This window comes from Anopheles aquasalis, chromosome 3 (assembly GCF_943734665.1).
Source record: "Anopheles aquasalis chromosome 3, idAnoAquaMG_Q_19, whole genome shotgun sequence".
Lineage (NCBI taxonomy): Eukaryota > Metazoa > Arthropoda > Insecta > Diptera > Culicidae > Anopheles > Anopheles aquasalis.
In genome coordinates, this window is record NC_064878.1 from 56426049 (window position 1) to 56439739 (window position 13691).

General features: G+C 51.5%; 1 protein-coding gene across 3 annotated transcripts in view; it reads right to left on the bottom strand.

Moving 5' to 3' along the window:
* The window catches only part of LOC126578345 (triple functional domain protein), a 55240-nt gene that overhangs the window by 6305 nt on the left and 35244 nt on the right, over positions 1-13691 (bottom strand). For all 3 annotated transcript variants that reach the window (XM_050240800.1, XM_050240803.1, XM_050240802.1), the window contains exon 8: positions 10844-10919. In XM_050240800.1, coding sequence (XP_050096757.1) covers positions 10844-10919 — 76 coding nt within the window. The remainder of the gene's footprint in view (positions 1-10843; positions 10920-13691) is intronic.

A 13691-nucleotide genomic window follows, 5' to 3' on the forward strand; every position in this document is an offset into this window, starting at 1 on the left:
CCCAAAAAACGCATAATCCCCCCCTTTGCACACCTTGTTCACTATGCTCCGTTGCACGCAGCTTCGCCGCTAGCGAATTCAACAACCGGTCAACGCGTGACGGATGCGGTGATAACCGGTGTGATGTGTGAGTGGTGGCAAAGGATTTCAATAACCGACTCTTCATCACGATGATTTCACGCAGTCCTACCTGCTGCTGTTGCCGCCGCCGGTGCTGTCGCTAGCTTCTAGTGACGTTGGTGATGCTGATATTAAAGCTACATCACAATCGTGTATGTGATCGGGTCCGTACGCTCGATACACCTCGTGATAATGATGATGATGATGATGATGGTCATCATTCCAGGCACAGCAGCAACATTCACAGCACACCAACTGGTACCAGTGCTGCAAACAGCTCGACAAGTACGACGTCATCACGGCTACATCAGACTCCAATCGTGGTACTTGGGCGGACCTGACCCGGATCAACCAGGGGGGAAAAGATTCCGAAAACCGCGTTGCCTCTGATCTGAGCAGCTGATTGAAATCCTTCCACAAATCAATGCACTTCCGGTGGGTGTGGAGGTACCTGGTAACGGAATGCAAGTTTTCACGCGTTACACACTACCGGATCGCCGGATCTTCGTACCGCACAGAGTGTTCCTCCACCTTCAGCGAGGGCGCTTTAATTACTAGCCCCCAAAAGGCGCGATTCGCTGCGTTGTGTGCTTCCCCTCCTCCGGCGGGCGGGGGGAGGACTGATAAAAAAAAGCTCACTCCACTTGACGTCGGAATGTGAACGAGCTCGCGCGCGCGCGCGTGTGCGCTTCTATGTGGTTCATATAGTTCCATGTCTCTAGCGTGTCTAACAACGCCTTCTTCACGCCAAACCCAGCCAGATCTTGAGTCATATGGCGAAACACAATGACGGAGGAGCACCACTCGCGTACACCCGTGGTCACAAGTATTGCCACAGTAGTCGGTCGGTCGTACGGAAAGATGCGAAAAAATGCAACACAAATCCCGCCGGGCCACAAGCGACAATCAGCAGCGTGTGCCCGAGCTGGACCCAAGGGAATCTAGCATGCGAGCCACGCTTGCTTGTGGTTTTGTCGTTTGCGTAGACGTTCGAGCTTCGATAGCCCCGGCGTTGCATTGACGCATACTCATGATTGTTTCTGAATTTCCATCGGCCTGCAGCATAATATGTTGTGGGGATTTTTTTTTTTGCGTTAGTTTTAATCGTAGCAGCAGCAGCAACGCCAAAACAACACTATAACGCACCGACCCGTACCGTGTCGTCGAACGAGCTTTTGGCGATGGACCTTCGTCGCCGGCGTGCCTATAGGTTGCGCATTTTATCAACGACCTTTTGCAGGCACGGTGGCGGCAGCACCCTTCGTAGCACATCGTAGCCGTGCTCGTTATCTAACCTAATGGGCCTAGAACGAACGACGACGGTGACGGGTTCGCGCTTCTCCTCGCCGTCGTCACGCACCTGACCTGCCTTGGGGGGCTCCGGGTTAGTTGGTGTGCGCCTTGCCTTGTGAAAAGTGTGTGCCTTATCTATTCGGTGTGGAGTGTGTGGTTGGTTCCGGTGGTCTGCTGCCTGTTGCGTCGTCAATAGTCTCCCGACGACGGTCCACTATCTTTGCCACAAACACCACGAACTCTAGACGATCAGTCCAAGAACCAGAAACTATCGGCGAGAAGATGACGACTTTGTGAAGCACACTTACTGCCATTTTCCGCGCCGCCATCCGCGAACGGGGCATACAGTAAAGTGTTTGTGTCTCGGGGGAGGGAAAGGAGTGCACGAACCGGACCTCGCCCCCCGCCTGTGGTTGTGTAAATATTTGGAAAATCTAAACACATTTGCCACTCCGGAACCAAGCTGGACCGGAGCATGGAACACCACAGACCAGTCACCGCCGCCGGGACGGACACACGCGGCGGAAGCGGGCTGGAAATCATGGATCCTCGATGAAAGGTAACTTAGTAGGCCGTCTCCGTTTCCACCGCCGGCATGCATGCTGATGCTGATGTGGACCACAACGTAGTTACCATTGCGAAGTGTGTTTACTGGCCTGGCTTGCCTACCACCACCACTGCACTACATGGCACACTTTATCAGCGGAAGCGTGTTGACATGTGTATGTCGTACGTCCGTCAACAACACCGTTTGCTCGCAGCAACTCACTCTTGGCGCCAAAGGACTGCCGAAAGGATACACCGCGACAGCAGCTGCTGCTGCTGCCGTTCCTTTTGCACTTTGTACAGCTGGCGCGTGGTATCTTGTTCAAGAGTTCGTCGCCAATCAATTTGTATTTGATATTTCGACGGTATTTACATTCCCCTACACGGTGCGTACGCGCAGCAACGTAACACAAAGTGTCTCCAGTGGTTTCCTCTTCAACAACATCACCTACAACATTCTCGTCCCCTCTCTCGAGAGAGAGAGTGACCTCGTGCGAACGCATGACCGCACGCACGTTCACACCCCGATTTGGCTGACTAATTAATGTGTGCCGGTCCGTGGGGGAACGAACGTGGGATTGCTTTCTGCGTACGAACGACTGTTTTTTTAATATTCACCCAATTTGTTTTCTTGGGATATGTTTTGGGCGTTTTTCTTTTCGTTTACCAAAGGCCCCCCACGAAGGTCACGTCCTCACAACACGCCAACGCACATCCTCTCCCTCCTCTTTGGGGGGGAAAGACTCGGGACTTCATTAATCATACAAAGTGCTCATAAATTGTGCGTCTAACACACCAGAGGCGAGGACAGTGCGTGGTGGTTGTTTGCATCCGACGGTTCTGGCACCAACCGACCGACCGTCCGACCAGTTGTATAATCTCCGTTAGTATCGTGTCCTGTGTGAGGCTGCCGTGTGTTTCTTTCCTCGAGCCAGATTCTTGGCAGAATGGCTCGCTGGCAGGCTGTCAAAGTGAGAATGTTGGGATGACATTTTCCACCCTGGCCCAACGGCACCGACGGCAGCGACGTCAACCAAACCGATGGCCGTGCTTGTCCGGTTTGGAGCGGAAACGGAAAACGAATTGATGCATGCGGAGTGCGCGAGAGCGAGAGAGAGGGAGAGAAAGGGGTGTCTAACTGCGACACAATTTCCTCGGAGCGAAGGGGTTTCCATCATTCAACAAGTGTAATCAATTTGGTCACTAGAAAACATTGGCTTTTAATTTGATTTCACAGTTATTTACGATTCAGAGTCGCGATCAAGTAGCAGCATCATCATTAGGACGGCCCGGACACTCTATGCCATTTACTTTCTTGGAGTGCTGCCCACCGAGCGTGTCCTCGGAATCGCAGTCTATCCTCCTACCGCTTTCTATCGAGGGGAGGGGGCAAGTGGAGGGGGTTCTTGGTTGTAAATGTGCATTTTATGAACTTGAAGGCCCCGCCGCGCGCTCACCCAGTACACTGAATGCGTCGCGTCTGCGTTTAGGAACTTAATTATCGCGCCAAGGATGGATGTTAGCTTCGAGGCAAGAGCCAATGAATTCATTGACTTCCCATTCCGTGCTGCTGCTGCTGCTGCTGCTGAGGCAGAGGTCGAGGCTAACTAATGTTTGCCTGAAGTGCGAAGTGGACACAAACGGCACTGATTCCCGGCGGTGGCGTGTAACACCGTCGATGAGGGCCACACCAGAACAACTTGTTTGCCATGTTTTTTGCACATCGATCGTCATCACCATCATCATCAGCAAAATGCACCGATAATTAGTATGACATCCCTAATCAACAGCTTTTGCACCTGTTGCATAAGCCACAAGGCCTGGTGGTGCTACAGCAGCCAGCGTCCTGTCATCTCTAATCATCGAGTACGGGTAGCAGCAGAGTAGGCGAGTATTTTCTGGTCGCTAGGCAAAATCGGAAAACCGGATTCAACCGCGGGGAAAAACATGGTACATCTCCCCTTCCCCAGGTAATGAGAGGGAATTTTCACAATCACAATCGCAGATCTCTCGTCGTGGATCGACGGAATTAATTACATTTTTCCTCCGTTCACACTCCGGACGCGACGCGACACTCCCGTTCTCGAGCCAGCTAGCCAGGCTGAATCCGTTCATCTTACCTGACGCTCACGTTTCCGGCACAGATTTTATCTTTGTACTGATAAAGCAGTGTCAACTTGACGGCGGCACCACCCCACATGACGAGTGACCGCGGACTGTGCGGACGGATCAGACACAACACAGGCACCGGTGAGCGCACACCACCGGGGGGAAACCGGTTCTGTTGTTTATGAGGTGGGGGGCGCACTCTAAACACTGTCGACGACAACGACGACGACGACGACGAGATGTTCGACGTTTTTGGGGCGACAAACTCGGGGCCGCGTGTCTGGGATGGAAATGATTTGTTTCGCTTTCGGTTTATCTAGATCGCGAATTGGCAATGCCACCATGGACACCACGGACACTAAGCCAGCGGCGCAAACACGCACAAACAACACTGTGCACGACACAAGTACGCCCGCTTCTCCCGGGATAACGCTTCTCTCGTTGTCGACGGTGATCTAGCGCCAAGGTGTAAAGCCGGGGAGGGAAGGCACACACGCAAGGCCAACCAGTGGACACACCGGCGCAGGCCGATCCCCCAAGCAGAGCAGGATTAACGATGGCGACGGTGACGCGCGATGGTGACTAGATTAGGTAGGCTTTTGGTGGATGGAACGAACGGTCGACCGATATTGGGGACTCCTTTTTTGGTCAACCGTACGACCGCACAGGTGATTGCGTTGCGTGGCGCTGCGTTGGTTGCAGCCGACTAATTAGCCCGACTAACGAACAATCCGAAACGTGAAAATCCGCAAGCGAGAGCGGCACAAAGGTCACATGGAACGCACTAGGATCGACCGAGATGATGATGATGATGATGCTGCTGTTGCTGCTGCTGCCGTTCCGTAGCCGATGGCAGAACTCAACTGACTGACTGACTGTCTGGCGAACGGATGCGGCTGGCTAGCTAGCAACGGGGAAACGGGTAATGTTGCGGATCAACGAGCAACGTCGCACCTAGTCCGTGGCGCGTACTCGCTCACTCGCACCTCGCAGCATCTCGCGCGGTAGTCGCGATCGTGGGAGACACTAACAAGCACAGCGCACCGTCCGTCTCGTGTACCGTCTATCGGGGGCTATGACTAATACCGGTTGCTGGTTGTTGAGCGGAGGCCACCGGCATCATCATCATCCCCCTGCAACACAGCAACAGGCGCAATGGGTGCGCTTCGATTGCACTTCATGTGTGTTTCATGTCACAACGGAAGAGATCACTTTTCCGCGGAAAATGCATTTCTCGTCCCGTCGTTCTTTTTGGCACCGCCGCTTACTGCCCATCAATGTCCGGTCGGACCATGTTGACGCGAAAGGCAACATCCGCCACCGAAGCCGACGAGAGACCGCACGCATCGTCCATTCCTGTTGGTTGTTGGTGGGATAACGATTCGCGCGTTTTTTTTCTCTTCGTTCAAGAAATTACATCTCGAGTAAACAACATCTCGACGCCATGCAGGACGGGCGCACGTCCACTGCGTGATAGAGAGGACAAGAGAGGCAGGCAAACAAACAGCACACAGGCACCAGCAGTTAATATGGGACGGTTTTTTTGTGCACACCCGGTGGAGGCGCCTGTCTGTGCGCAATTGGTAGCTGCTGGGATAAAGGGCTCTTTTGATAGGCGAGCGAGTTGTGGTGGCGGCGCCGACAGTCGCGGGTACGAATTAATTGCATCGCCAACGACGCTGGTGTCGTTGTTATGTGTTGTCGTCGCGATCTGATAAGAAAAACCGCGTGAGATCATAACAGTGCGGGGGAGATGAACCTGTTTCCTTATTTCCTGTGCTAGCGTGTGATCACCGGTCGGCTCTCGTAAGGCCTTGCGGCTGGCGCGATTCGAAGAATTATACTTTCAAAGACAGATTGTATGCAAGGGGTTGGCGTATGTGAAAAGGAATATTTCTTTGGTATACGGATCTATGGCGGAACGGTTCTCTTCCCATTTGCATCATCATTTATGTAGATGATGTTCAAGCTCAGCTCTAGTACGGCAAGTTTTGTAGAGTCTAAGGCGATTAGATCTGCAGATACTACACTGATCTCATTACTTTCCGGTACATCATCTCATCTTGGATCATATACTCGATCCAAAATGTTCCAGCATACTAACATCATTGTTGCATTATGACTGTGTGACTCGATTCCAACTATTGAAAGTCAATAGCCTTAATTTAGCAACAAAACTGCTCACTCCAATTAGTAGAATTCTACACCAATCCTTTACCAAGATTCTCAAAAGCAAGGACAGTGCTGGTGCCCCAAATTCAATCTTTCGCCATCTTCCGAGAAAATGTAACACAATCATAGAAGTTCTTGTGATCCAAACTTTACATTTCCATCTTCCCTGCACCATAACAACACAATGAACCCAGCTCGACAGACAAGCAATACCAGGTAAATTGTATGGATAACCCATGTTTTACACTAATTGCTCCAAGCTGCTTACCGCCGGTCACCTAGTGACGCGCTGGATGCTTGCCGCGGAAACCACGTTTTCGGTGACCGAGGGAACGCATCTCGCGGTGTCGGTTGGCTATAGATAATTGGAGCATTCTCTGAAAACCACACCGCGACCTGCACCGGTGGGACGAGATGCACCTACCAAGCTCCAATCATGCGCGCATGATGTGCGTCATGTGGTGAGAGAGTGTTCACCTTGTGCCGTTGTTCCCAAGATCCGACCACCCGACTCTAGCTCTGATCCGCCCGGACGGGGAAACCTGAGTAGGGGAGGCGGCAGATAGCGACGCAAGATGAATGAAGCTATAATTAGGACCGCGCGACGCGGTATTTCAAGATGTTCGCACGCGCGTGGGAAGCCGCTGTGCCACCTCCTTCTCCCGGTTCCACCCAAGGTATCATCTTTAATGTAACGATTTAACGAGAAATTGGTCTGCAAACAACAATCACCAGCTCCTCACATCGCTCCGCGGTCCGCTTTCCTAAGAAAACGCGTGAATTCCCTCAAGAGACGACATCCTGGATCCTGCGGTCTGTTGATGACGATAGCGGAGCGCGGCGGTGGTGCCTTCGGGTTTCCCTTGAGTCTAATGTGAGATAAAGAGAGCAATGTTGTCACGCCATATTACCGGTCCGGTGTTGGACCGGTATGGAGGGCACCGCACACCTAACCCCACCCCCGGGAGAGCAACACTTTTCGTTCACTCCATCGGAAAAAAAGGCCAAAAGGTTGATCGGACTCGGCCATGGCCATCTCTCGCCACAGCTCGGTCTCGGCACGATCGCAATGAGGCGGAAAATTGCTGATTTATTACCGGTGGAGCACGCGTTCGGTTGTGGTGTAGAGTGGCTTTAAAACCGGGATTAACATGCCGGTCAAAGCGGGGTGTGACAAGTTGGGAATATTTATAGAAGCACAGACATTGCACCACATTCACCGTTGTCCGTGGTGTGTCCTGCATTCTTCTCTGTAACTGTACCCGCCGTCCGTCGGGTGTCCCGACGATCAGGTAAAGGAGGTCTCCCGAGGATGCTGCCCCTTCTTTATCAATGGGATCAAGTGTCCACAAAGCTGGACAATAATCCCCTCGCCGCTTGTACCGCGCTCTGTCCACAGACTAAGAATTCTAGCGGTGAAATGTTATTCTTCAATATAAAGTGATCCACTACCCCTTCCCAGGGGTTGCGCTACTGTCTGAGATCTGGTGCCATCGCAGGGACCTTCGTGTGAACCTGAGCATCTGCTGTGGGTTACGCTTAAAGAGCGATATGAAGATGGATCACATCTGGAACACCAGAATCGCATAGAAAGTTGGCAACATTGTAAGTTGAACTACTGATAGTTTGACGTCAATAAATTGTTTGATACATCGCGATGCTGTGTGAACAGATTCCGCTAGTCTAGACGATTCATCAATTTACATCCTGGTCTGTTCATTCATTTCACACATCGAATTCATTGCTATGGAGCAAAAGCAAGCTAAAATAGGACTAGTGAGATCCTCAAATCCATTAGCATCCTAGTATCACTGATGACGAAAGGATTTCTTGTCCAGATTCACTTATCAGGCTCACTCGGGCTTGAGCCATTTACAATGTGCTGTTATTAATTGTTTTCCAGCCATTATCTCCATAAGGTAGATAATTGTTTTCCAGCAAATTATCTCGCCACATCATAAGCACCACTGCGGTACGGAATGGGGTAATAACAATTCGTCCGAAAAATGAACATCGCTATCGCGTCAACGGAGTTTACGTCATTTTATGATGTCCAGGTAACCTGAAGCTACTACACCTTGACCGAACGTAAACTCAAACCAACGCAAAAATACCTACATGAAAGCAGTTTCATGTTACGGCGGTGCTGGTGGTGGTACCCACTAGCAAAAAAGCATCCAACTCCATAAAAAGGACTCGCGCCCGCCCTTGTGGCGCACCTTAAATACCGGGGATTCATTTCATTGTACCGCGTAGCCGGGGGTAAACACTCGTTCCCAAAGGGATACAAACAAAAGCAAAAAAAAAACACACTGTCCCATTCACCGCCAGCGCCCCGATGATGCTTCACGCTCCCGTGCCGGGGCCACGTTTGTTGCTGTTTCCTGACAGAGTATTTATTAATTCAAATTATCATTCCTCCTCTTTCCGCCATCGCACCCCCACCCAGTCGAGTGCCAGAGGGGTCAAAGTGCAGCAGTGGAGTGGAATTAACAAATTATAATAGCCACTTTGGATCATCCCTCCGCCGACCTGACTCAACGACGGTGGCGAGGGGCAGCCACAGCCACGATCGTACTCGCTTTTCCTTTGCGGAGGACTGTTCCGTATGATGCCGTTTGTCGTAAAAAAAAAAAGAAAGAGAAAAAGGCCACGAGGTGCTGGAGTTGATGGTACGGCGGTCGTACATCTTCCTTTTGGACGGTTCATTTTGCGGTTCTTCTTTCTTCAACAGGTTCGGGCACTCAGTCTGCCTGCCTGTAGGCGAACTCTTTATTACATTTTATCCAGCACAAAATCCTCCAACCGTTTTGTAAGCTTCATATCACGGCACAGCGAGACCGTGGCCATTTGATACACGTTTGATGCTCCCTCTCTCTCTCTCTCTCTCTTTCTTTCTCTGGACAGCACATCTCTGTTGTGTGTGGCATGGCGTGTTGTGGATCATAATCATCACCATTAAGCATCCAGGCAAACGCCCAGAATGAGCCTGTGGGGATCGATAATGCTATTTGGAAGGGCATAATACCATTACCACGATGAGAGCGACATGTCCGGCACGCTAGTCCTTGGACGATATGATTTTCCCTCAATGCTGCTGCTGCTGCTGCTCCTTCAATAGGGATTGTTTTAACCACCTCCAGAGTAACCGGTGGCCGATAAAGAGCAGATAAGAAGAGAGCTATATCGAGGGCAAAACATGCCAATAAACAGATTCGACGATGTCCGGCGCCCTTGTACGAGACACGTTCAAGGGCGCTCCCGACAGACAGACGGTCGTCTTTCATTCCCATTTTATGACACAAATTCTACTACCGTTTAGCACTGGATCCCTGGCTGGACTGCCCTCTCTCTCTGATGTGCTGAGTAGTGGTGGTATGAGCGCACACTTATGGAAAGGATTTTGTCACGTGACATGACACAGAGTACACGGTGTGCTGCCTCTAAGCTCATCGGCCTTACACCTTCGCTGGCTCACAGCAAGTGGAAAACCGAAACCGAATGGTGCACATCAGTATTCCGTTAGCATTTTATCACGGTCGGTCGGTCGGTCGGTCTTGGCACTTGGCTCGGACGATGGTGTTGTTCGTCGTCCTGCCGGTCTTCTGGGTGGGGAGGTGACAAGCATAAAGTATTCATGGGAGGTGATTCCGACGGTGAAGATAATAAAATTATCCAACACCGGACCACCACCGGAAAACGGGACCACCAACAAGCCTTACCGCCTTGTTGTTACGCGGCCCACGAAACATACGACATATTGCGCTGTATAACATGAAAGGACGGCGCGACAATCAACACTAACACATCATACGAGAGTGGGAGTACCCGATAGTGAATCCATCATGGACGCCATTACCGTAGCCCTATCATTATTCACTGTCCATTCTGCCAATGTTGGCGGCTTTTGGAGAGCGACATTTTTCCATTTCAATGCACGAACCTTCCTCTCGGCAGGATGACTCGTAAGGGCACTTCCGGGCACCTGTGTGCTGGGCCCAAATGTGGATGCAAACAACAGCCAAACCCACGTACACTGCAAGTGCACTGAGTGCATATTTGACGGGCGTGGTGGCCGGTTGGGGAGGTTGTTGGAATCAATATTTTGCTAACCGATAACCACAATAATATTGGCGGCCTGGCATGGCCTGTCACACGCTCATACCGTGTTTACCCGGACCGGAGCCGATCCCACTTCCTGTTTTCGATTCCTTGCCTTTTTTTTGGGCGGAGTAAAAATAAAACAAAAAATTCCTCTTCTGACCGATATGCCAATAATCAATAATACGTCCTCCTCCCGCTGGACACACCAATCGATCCACATGCGATCGAATGAGTGACATAAAAAGAGAGAGTGAGAGAGAGCGGGGGAACCACACAGCGAGTCAATATTTATCATCCGGCAGTAGTTCACTGCTATCGGCGTACATTGTGGCTGGCCGTGTGACATGTCCTAGAGCGCCTGGTGACCCGTTACCCGTGGTCCAACCGTCAACGTTAAAGAACAATCGACGTGGATTGTGTTTGCGATGCGATGGAAAGGAGACCCTCCTTCTCTTTCTTCTCTACGGTTTCTGGCGCAGAAAACTGTGTGCTCACTTACCCACTGAAGCCTTTCCGTTTGTTGACGGGCGATGTGTGCTGGTTCGGTAGGATACAGTCACTTTCCTGGGGCACTTCTGTAAAGACACGAGCATGGAGGAAGAGAAAGAGAAAAGAGGAAAAATTAGAGCTTTGAGAACGAGAGGTTCTGTGCACGGTTCAAAAGCATCACCACCACCACATCCGGAGAAGTTTGAAGATGCCTGTGCCACGGATATATGGCAATCAAAATGTAAACTCTGCACAAGCACTAAGTATCATAAAAGAATAGACATACACCCACCCAGCACATACACTGGAGGGTGACCATCGTGGTCCCCATTACACCATTGCTCCCACATACGATTCAACATCATAAATTGCTCCTTCTTGGCAGCATGCTGCTGGCTACACATACACATATTGGCAAAGTTTTCCAATCGACCTCAAAAAAAAAGAAGAGACTGGCCTTTGTGCTTGGCAGTCAGTCGCACCACCCGTCCATATCCATGGCGGGCTCGCCGCCAATGTCCGGAACCGGGGAAAAGGGTCAACTAGTAGCCGGCTGGAGCTAAGGCCCGGGTGTGTAAGGGTGCGCTCTAGTTTTCAATAATAAATGGCCGCAAAATGGTGGCCACTTATGGGTGGTGCCGGTTGGTTGTTGGTGAGCGGATTGCTGCACAGCAAAAAAACAAAACCGAATCCGGAATCCCTAAATGCGAACGATGCGTATCCTTCACGGGGTCGAACACGATCGATCGAACGCAGGAGCGGGAGCAGGAGCGCGACCGCGACTTTGCTTATTGGCGACTGTAATTGCGATAAAATGAAGGATTCGGTTTGAGCTGGTGGTCGTGGATGTACCCTGGCATGAGGGGGCCCGGGGAGGGTGTGCATAAACATAATCCGATAAATTGTTTCCCTCGGCGTGGCGAAGCGGCGCTTGAGCTGGTTTTAATGGCTTTTGCGTTTTGCGGCACGGGCTGTGGTGCTTAGCGGTTTGGTGCGGTTCCATTTTAGAAAGCCAGCAAAGCAAAGCACAGTACGTGGCCACAGCAAACACGCAATATGATCCTGCTGCTGCTGCTGCTGCTGCTGCTTTGCGACTCCGGAGCGGCTTATGCGGTTTATATGCACCTCTCCGGGTGTGCTGAGGGGTTTGTTTGCACCCCATACGAGTGTGCCAATTGAGCGTTGTGGGTCGGGCAATCATTACAAGGACGGCTATGGCAAGCCAGCGTACCAGATCCAGCAACAGCACCAATCCCGCATCAATGGTCAGGCCAAGACCGCAATCCAAGAGCATCTCTCATCCCGGCGGTGTCCATGTATACTCTCTGGCCACCGCCGCCGTGTCACGTTGTCGGCTTCTTTCGTTTGAAATCAAATGCAATTTATCATTTCCATTCCCGTGGACAAGCCAGCCGCCGGACAGAATGGCAGTACAGTGCGAGTGTCTTGTGCAAGGCGCAGGCAACGGATGAAAAGGGGATTAGCGCGCGCGCGCGCCCGCGCTTGAACAATGCACCATACTGTCCCCGTACTGTCGCTGAGCATCCACTTGGCCGCACACGACCGCAACGACACACAGTTACACACAAAGTGTAATAAGAACTGACACTTCTCCAACAGCTACGTAGCTACAATCTGGCGGTCAAGATTTAATTTAGAATGCCTATTTTGGGATCCGAGTCGAGATGGACGGCTGGCCATCGTCGACGTCGACGTCGACGTCGTTGTCGTCGTTGTCCACTGTCGCTGTCACTGGTTACGTCCGGGCTACATTATTATTATAAGCCACTCCATTCCCAGTGTCCACTGGACCACTGGTTGCATTCTGGTGGTTTGGAAAGGCCGCTGGGACCCTGGCCGCGAACCAATTGCGCACCCGTCCGACATTAATTGAATTGGGAGGAAGTCATGCCCGGGGTGGGACCGTCGGTCGGTGGTCGACGGCAAATGGCAGAGCGCACCCGTCCGACAGAGTCAGAGGCACAAACATAACACTCAAGATCCAATAAGCGGATGTCGGCGTGATTCATTTTCTACTGTACTGCCGGTGCTGCCGCCTGTGCGCCTTGGGATCACGTTTAATTGTAGAGTAAATTGTTTTTAACCATCGCAGAGCGTAATGTTGCTCGGGAAAACGGGGAAAAGGAAAACGGAAAACAGCAAAAAAAAAAAGGCTAGAAGAATGTGCCCCCCCCCCCGTGACTCCGTGCTTAAGTTGTGTGAAGCATTGAGCCAATGTTAATCTGCATTAGCATCAACTGACCTACTTAACGAGCACCGCTGGCTGCTGTTCCTGTTGGCCGCAAGGCCTTGGAGATACTGTAAAATACAGGGGCGCACCATAACGGTTCGATAAGCACTGGCACTGGGGCGCTAGCTAGATTGATCCGAAGGTCGGAGGGCTTCAGATTCACCAGGGATCCGGTCTCATCGAGAGGCTACATCAAAGTAGCCTCGATGCCGCAGGCACCTCGGATGTGTTGCTGCCTGTCCGACAGCCAGCCAGCTCCTTGTGATCGTACCAAGGGCTCTAATTTGATAACTATCGATAACTTGACTAATCGGTCCCCTGCTCTATCTCTCGCTATCTCACTTGTGGAAACACTGACTAACGTCTTATTATCGTTCGGTTTGGCCATCATTCTGCCTTCGAAACGCTTGCTCAAGGAAGGCTATTTTTGGGTCACTCCTTCACGGAATCCCTTTGCCGCTAGGAACCGTCGGATAGTTAATTGTCGATCTCAGGATGCTGCTGCGCAGAATGACGTAGTTCCGGCAATGGAGCGTGCGAAGCAACGCGAACACGCAACCAATCCACCAATGGTGAGAGGAGGATGGGGTTACGTGTCCCATCGGGG